The 7332-nt window shown below is 44.1% G+C and overlaps 1 protein-coding gene across 2 annotated transcripts; it reads left to right on the forward strand.

Annotated features, from left to right (window-relative positions):
• The first annotated feature begins 1020 nt into the window (after nucleotides 1–1020).
• On the forward strand, nucleotides 1021–5592 carry LOC123091842 (auxin response factor 15). Of its 2 annotated transcripts, none has more exons than XM_044513443.1 (9): nucleotides 1021–1438; nucleotides 1510–1566; nucleotides 1685–1869; nucleotides 1984–2068; nucleotides 2735–2822; nucleotides 2900–3063; nucleotides 4264–4380; nucleotides 4504–4698; nucleotides 5441–5592. In XM_044513443.1, the coding sequence occupies exons 1-5, from the start codon at nucleotides 1412–1414 to the stop codon at nucleotides 2756–2758; spliced, it is 378 nt and encodes a 125-aa protein (XP_044369378.1). In that variant the 5' UTR covers nucleotides 1021–1411; the 3' UTR covers nucleotides 2759–2822; nucleotides 2900–3063; nucleotides 4264–4380; nucleotides 4504–4698; nucleotides 5441–5592. The 2 variants fall into 2 exon arrangements, with proteins under 2 accessions (XP_044369378.1, XP_044369379.1); XM_044513444.1 differs by having other exon boundaries at nucleotides 4510–4698.
• Nucleotides 5593–7332: the final 1740 nt, after the last annotated feature.

Consider the following 7332-nt stretch of genomic DNA (forward strand, 5'->3'; position numbering starts at 1 on the left):
TCATTTGAACAAACTATGCCATGAATGTGGCCATAAGATTGAGCATTTGGGTTGAAAGCCATGCATCTTCACACTTAATAGCTTGTTTCTGAGAACACTTATTTAAAATAATTGTTGTATCACAAGTTTATTAACTTACGTGGTAACTTGGTCACATGTAATGACACAATGTGAAGCTTTTCTAATTTTTTGATTTTTTTGAATTTTTTATGCTCGTTTCAAAATGCGGTCAAAACGGCAGGCATGACCGTTCCTAGCTAGTGGTTGAATCTTGGAAACCTTTTTGTGTTTCTATGATTAAATAGATACTTATGTACCTAGAAATGATTTTTGGAAAAAATAAAGAGCAAACTACGAGGCAACTGCAGTTCAAAATTTACCCTCTTCCAACCGAATCGGCCGAAATTTGTCTTTTTCACTAGAGGTGTATAAAAACTTCTGACAACCAACCATTTTGTCAATTGTGCATTGTATATGGCCTAGTATTTTGTAAAAATGACCTGGTACCATTTTGCAAAAAATATATGGTAGGTCCTTCACAAAAAAACTCATTTTAAGCACTCGAAAAATAGAAAAATGAATTTTTCTTCCAAAGAAAATGAAAACTTCCTTAGGCAACATTGTTTGCGATTCCAATATGCACCCTTGTGCAAATATTTGGTAGCTTCTTCACAAAAAAATCACTTTGGACACTCAAAACATAAAAAATAAAATGCTGACATGATTTTACACTTTATTTTTATTTGACTACGACCAATTTTAGATGGTCATAACGTCCAATACTAGATGGTCATAACGTCATACACGCGTACTGCATTCTGATTGGGCCATAGCCATCTCACGTGGATCATGCATCAAGCACCGTTGGATGGTCCTGGATCCAACGGTAGCCCATGCCCCCTCACCCTCTCACCCACCTAGCCGTAACACAAACCCCACCTCCCCATGCCCCCACTTCCCCACCACACCCTTCTCCACCTTTTGTCCCTCACCCCTTAGCCGCCGCCGCCCCCTCTGGCAAAAACCCTAGCCCCCGCCCCCGCCCCTGCACCATGGTCGGCAGCGAGGAGCCCGAGTCCCCATGCCTCCCCGCCCTCAAGTGGATAGAAACCCACCAGAGGAGAGCTGAGTGCCGCTCCTCCTCTGTCTCTCTTGATTCCCAGCCCACCCACCCAACCCGTTGCCGCTGACATCCATCCCCTCCGCCAACCTTGGCCACCGGAGACCACTCCCCTCCCCTCCTCTGCCACGGCTGGGTCGGACCCTCCTCACTCGCGCCCTAAACCAAGCCGCACCGCACGACCATGGCGAGATCCAGCAGCGGCCAGATCCAGCACCAGACTACATTCCAGACTAGTTTAGAATCACAAATACGTGATTTTAAAAGGCAAATCGGTGGCTCTGGGCCTCAATGCCTTCGCCGGTCGGGTGTTTGATGGTATGCCGTGTCACCTGCGACCATGTCGCTGATGAGCTTAATCTGTGGTTGGTTCATTTTGCGCTTCGCAGGCGGACGCGTCCACGGACGAGGTGTACGCGCAGCTCTCGCTGCTCCCCGAGAACGAGGTGCGTGCGTGCCGGCATGCCCGTGCTCTGAGTCTTGACGCCGACAATGGCGGCTCTGTTCGATTTGTTTCAGTTTCTATGGCGGCGTTTTGCTGAGCCTCGGCCTGATCTGCTGCAGGAGGTGGTCCGACGGATGCGCGAGTCCACTGAGGACAGGAGCGGCGACGAGGATGGCGAGACCGTCAAGCAGCGCTTCGCGAGGATGTTGCACATGTTCTGCAAGACGCTCACCGCCTCTGACACCAGCACCCACGGCGGCTTCTCCGTGCCACGCTGCGCCACCAAAGACTGCTTCCCCCTCTGGTGCGCGCATTGGCCTGGCCAGGCCCCTCTCTCCATTGATTCTTCCATTGGTTCCTGCTATGTTTTTAGTCCACTGGCTTGCTGAAACTCTCTGGTTTCGTTATGGGAACACAGGATTACAGCCAGCAGCGGCCGTCTCAGGAGCTGGTCGCCAAGGATTTGCACGGCACCGAGTGGAAGTTCCGCCACATCTATCGAGGTACTATAGCTGAACAAACACATTGATGATTTTACCTTGCTTTGGCAGCTCAGATATGAGCTGTACACTTGGTAGTACATTCCAAGTTATGTAGCACAGTGAATTCATTTTCCGGTTCTGAGTTGATGCTATGGCTGGACCAGCTAGTAGCTTGAATCCTCCTTTCATTTCAGATTCTTGAGTAACCATACATATATTTTAACTAGTGCTCACTTGTTCACTGAGGGCCAACACCCCTATTTCTCATTGAATAGTAAACTCTAATAAATATAACTACCTTTTACCCGCAATTTTTTACTGCCTTTTCTCATTTTGGACCATGATTTGTACTTGTGTTTGACCACCTACCTTTTTGAAAGTCCATCCGAGCTTTTGCGTGATCATTGCTTATGATTGTACACTTCTGAAGTGTGTCTTCAGTATTCTTAGCACTCCCTCATTTTTCTTTACTGTGTTTCACCATATGCTCGCGGTGCCGTTGGGGGTAGCTCTCTCCAAGGGGGTACTGTACTATCACTTGGTAGAAATGTTAGCTGCATTATTCATTTGCTAGACAACTTTTCTGCCGGGAAGTTTGGTCACTTTTGAGGCATGCAAAGGACAACCATAATAAGTTAAGGGTGTCTCGATTGCTGATACATCCACATCCAACTGAATGTGATACAGGCCAGCCGTGCAGGCACCTTCTAACCACCGGATGGAGTGCGTTTGTCAACAAGAAGCTTGTCTCCGGGGACACTGTACTGTTTCTGTGGTAGGCTAACATGATCATGCATACAAGTATCTCAAGATGTTGCCGGTCCATTTTAATCATTTTCCGTCAATTTCTAGGGGCGACGATGGGGAGATTAGGCTGGGAGTACATGTGCGGTTCAGCTAGAAAATGGATTTGATTTTCCGGCGCTTTATAGCCAATGCTCGAATCTTGGGACACTAGCTAATGTTGCTCATGCTGTGGCTACAAAGAGCATGTTCCAGATCTTCTATAACCCCAGGTAATGATGAGCGTGCTTGTTCTTTTATTAATGCCTTCAGATGTTGATATTACTTGGTAAATTTTCATTATACTACTGCAATACTCTTAGAAAAATAGGACGCCTTGTGCTTGCTTAAGATCTGATATATATGGAAGTTGTCGCTGTGCTAGAACTATTTCGTGATGGACTGATGGTTAACGACACACAATATTTATTATTTGATGTTTCTATTTTTAATGATGCATTACATGTTTTTCTTGGCTACTTAAGTGCCTAATGAAATTTCAAGGTTTGAACTTAAGAGGTGTTGCCTTTAATAATTGATTCTAAACTACTTTTCGGAAGCTGTTTTGAGTACTAGTTCAACTTCATGTATTTTTTGTTCTTTGCCTTTTAAAATCACGTATTTGTTCACGACTAATTGTTTTCTTGATTCACTACAAGTTGGATGGAGGATGTTGCTGTGGCACTTGTATATTAATGTTGCTACAGAGTTAACAGAAACAAGTTAGATGATTGTTGATTCTTGATTGTGTGAACATTATAACACTCATAAATTAATGTTGCTGTGACACTCGTATATTATTGTTTTCTTGATTCTTGATTCATTGATTCTCTGCAATTACCTAAATGATTGTTGTGTTTCACAATTCAATGACAAAATCAATGGACATTGAAGTTATATTTCATATTTGAATTCTTGTTAACAGAAACAAGTTACATCAAATGGAATTGTGAAGCTTTCGGTAAAACTGTCAAGCAACTTATTGTTCTAATAGTAATTTAGGAATAACAAGTGACTGATTTAAACAATTTCGTAACCTCATTAGTAGTATAATAAATAGAAAGTGCCAAGTATAGTAGCATACCCAGATTGTGTGAAGTCCTGCATAACAGCAGCAGTCTCTCAGACAAGCTGGGTCATCGGGATGGTTTCCTGCATTTGGAAATGAATAATAATCAGGAAACATATATTTGCTAGGGATGAAATTGTAGTCCCAATCTTTGATTCATTGCAAATTGCAGTCCCAATCTCTGATTCACTGCGACCTTCAGGATGCATTTACCTATTGCAACCGAGTCATCCTATATTATTCTCATTGTAGTTTACACAGTCTGCTCACACGAAATCTTTTTTGTTTCATGTAAGAAGTCAAGAACTATCATCCAGCTTGAATTTTTGGGGATCATTGTTCACACCTTACAATTGCTTTGCAGGATAACATTCACCCCGACTGTGCAGCACTGCAGTATGGCTACGGTGACTGGCCTGTGCCTCAGGCTTACGTTGATGCAAAACCCGCGCGACTTGGTGAGGCTGAGGCCATCACCGAGGTATATATATGGCCATGCCCTCGCTTTGTTTTGCAGATACATATTTACACTATAGAACTCTGGCTAGTTCGCTCGGAAATGACACTAGGATTATGCTGAATAAACTGAATGTACATATGATAGCTGCAGGCTGGATACATGCATGCGGACACAGCCACGGCCGCAGCTCTCTGGAAACCAAGACAGCGACAGCATCGACGGGATCCTCGAACAACCCGCGTCCTTCTGCCTGCGTCCTTCCCCTACCATGCTTGCGACCTGCATCCAGCTATTCCTGCCCCGAGCCTCCTCAACTTGGCTCCTGGTGAGCTGATGTAGGTGAGACAATCAACTCGATCTGTTGCTACTGGTAGAACTTCTGCTGTAGTTAGGGTGTAGCCGCAACTGCTGTAGGTTGGGTGTATAGGAGGCTGACTGTATAGTTTGGGTCAAGCTGTTGTTTTGCTGTGCTCGATGATACTATTGCTGATATTTACTTGAACTAAAGTTGTGAATGTACCATTATTTTCCTGCTGCTACTTATTCCTGGCTCACCTGCTTTAGTTGGTTTCAATTGATATTTGTCTCATCCAGCACTGTTGTTTTAATCCTGATGATGATGTTGTAGTATAAGGTGGACACCATATTCCTCTTTAATCCAAAATGAATTATTTTGTTTCATCATGTCCTGGTTTATCCAAGTCAGATTGTTTTTGGTTTGTACTTTGGACCCTGTGTGTTTCTCACATGAAGTAGTGTTTGTAACATGAACTGTAGTAGGTCGCTGCTATCTAACTATGATCATTGCAAGCAGGAACCACTGTTTCGCTTTAGCCCTTCCTCATTTGATCATTTTTACGGCCCATATGCATGCTATGTGTTGGTTGACTTGGCATGACGTGCACGAAAACTTGAAGGCATCCATACTAAATACCACTTCTTAATTTTCATGTAGACTTGCTCTAGCTCTTCTTAATTTTCATGCTTGTTTCTTTCCGGACTTGATCTTACCACTAAATAGCACCCCATCACATGTTGTTGTTCTTAACCCATCCTTGCTGTTCTGTTTTCATGTTGGCAGATATTTTGCGTAAATTCAAGATGAAAGATGTTCAAAGAAGCTCAAAGACATTCTTACATAGCAAGTTATGTAGTAATAGCTGGGTTATCTGGGCATTGTGAACTCTAGAATTTCATGTATCTTCTCTCCGTATCTGAATGAAATTTTGTATATTTCAGAATTGCAATTTTTGTTTCATATGAAATAGTAATTATGTATGTGATTTGAAAATGTGTGCAATGGAAACATGACTCATGCGAGCCACTTATCAAAATAATTTGAGCACATTTGAAATTTCCGACGCATGGGACCAGTGTATGATATTTGGGACCAATATAAAATGGTGAAATAAAATGGCGAAAAATAAAAGATCATACACTGTAAAAGGCCGCTCCGAGAAATAAAAGACCGAATTGTTGGGCTAGGCCCATGTAGCTAGCGTAAATTGACAGGAAAAATATATATAAAAGGCTGAATTAATGGACTAGGCCCATGTAAAACACTCAATCGAACTGGGCTAAATCTTGTCAACGACCTTTTCAATTGGTCGCAATTTTGCCACGTCGGATTGCCACATCGGATCTGACGTGGCCTAGGTAGACAGTCAGTGACCAAAATAGAAGGTCGTAGGATCCACGACCTTTTGTTTTGGTCGTAACGTCTACGACCTTATCCCAAAGAAGGTCGTTAATTTTAGTTTACGACGGCCACCTTTTGACCATCTGTTTTTGGTCACAAAAAGGTCACAAATGAAAAACAATGACCATTCAGTGACCAATAGTCAAGGTCACAAGTTGACATATTTCTTGTAGTGGGTATCGGCTTGTGCGTCCAGTCTTTATGATTCCTCCTAGCCGTTGCCTCGATTTCCACGCATCTGATTGAATGCGAACGGTCTGTTATCCTTGTATTTTAATATTCCTTGCAGGTAAAAGCCGCACCTATAAGCGAGGTGAGATCTTTAAACCATCATATCGCATCACACCAGAAGCAACAGAGCAAGCCACAAAAATAGACCATGGCGAGTGCCCCTGGTTCCTCCTCGCGTCCTCATGACCATCAAGAGGGGGACTGGCAGAGTTTCTTTGTATCTCACCTCCACCTTAGTCAACTCCAAATGCAAGGATATCTCCCTCCCCCAGATCTAGTCTCCGTTCGGGAGGGGTTAACCACTATAGGTGTTGATGCATTGGCGGAGAATTTCCCCAATCCTAGTCAAACGGGAGAGGCTGTGCTTCACCTCCATCCTATTGGGGGCGTGGGATTCCCAATCCACCTCTTCCTTAGGGTCCTAGTGGAACACTACGGGATCCAGCTGCACAACCCCACACCAGGTTCAGTTTTACATATCTCCGGTTTTGTCGCTCTTTGCGAATTGTTCTTGGGTTGCGAGGCTCACTTCAAACTATGGAAAAAGTTCTTCTGCCTCGTCCCCTGCCATCAGGGCGGCGGGTCTATTTTCTAAGTGGGCGGCACGGAAGTATGGCATATAGCCGGATCCAGCTACCTCGTCGGGACTCCGAAGAAAGGATCTGCCGAATGGTCTTTGGAATGGTTCTATATCGATGATGTACCCCTTTCAGACCCTGTTCATCGCGGGCTGCCAGAATTTTCCAATGACCCCTTAAAGAAGCTATACAACTGGCGTCCTAAATCCTTTGCCCAAGAAGACAATGTGGAGGTGATGAGCTTGGTAAACAAGATCAAGATATTGACCCATTCCAGACTCTCCATAGTGGAAGTTATGGCTATCACGATACAAAGATGCATCCAGCCGCTCCAATCCCAAGTAACTCCCCTATGGAACTAAAATGGGGAGGACGACGCATCCCACTATAGTAGAAAGGGTCCGAATGGCCAAGCCGCATTAGCGGTAGCTCTGGCCAACCTCTACAAAGGAGAAGAAGAACACT

The sequence above is a fragment of the Triticum aestivum genome, chromosome 4B, assembly GCF_018294505.1.
Source record: "Triticum aestivum cultivar Chinese Spring chromosome 4B, IWGSC CS RefSeq v2.1, whole genome shotgun sequence".
In the NCBI taxonomy this organism is placed as follows: domain Eukaryota; kingdom Viridiplantae; phylum Streptophyta; class Magnoliopsida; order Poales; family Poaceae; genus Triticum; species Triticum aestivum.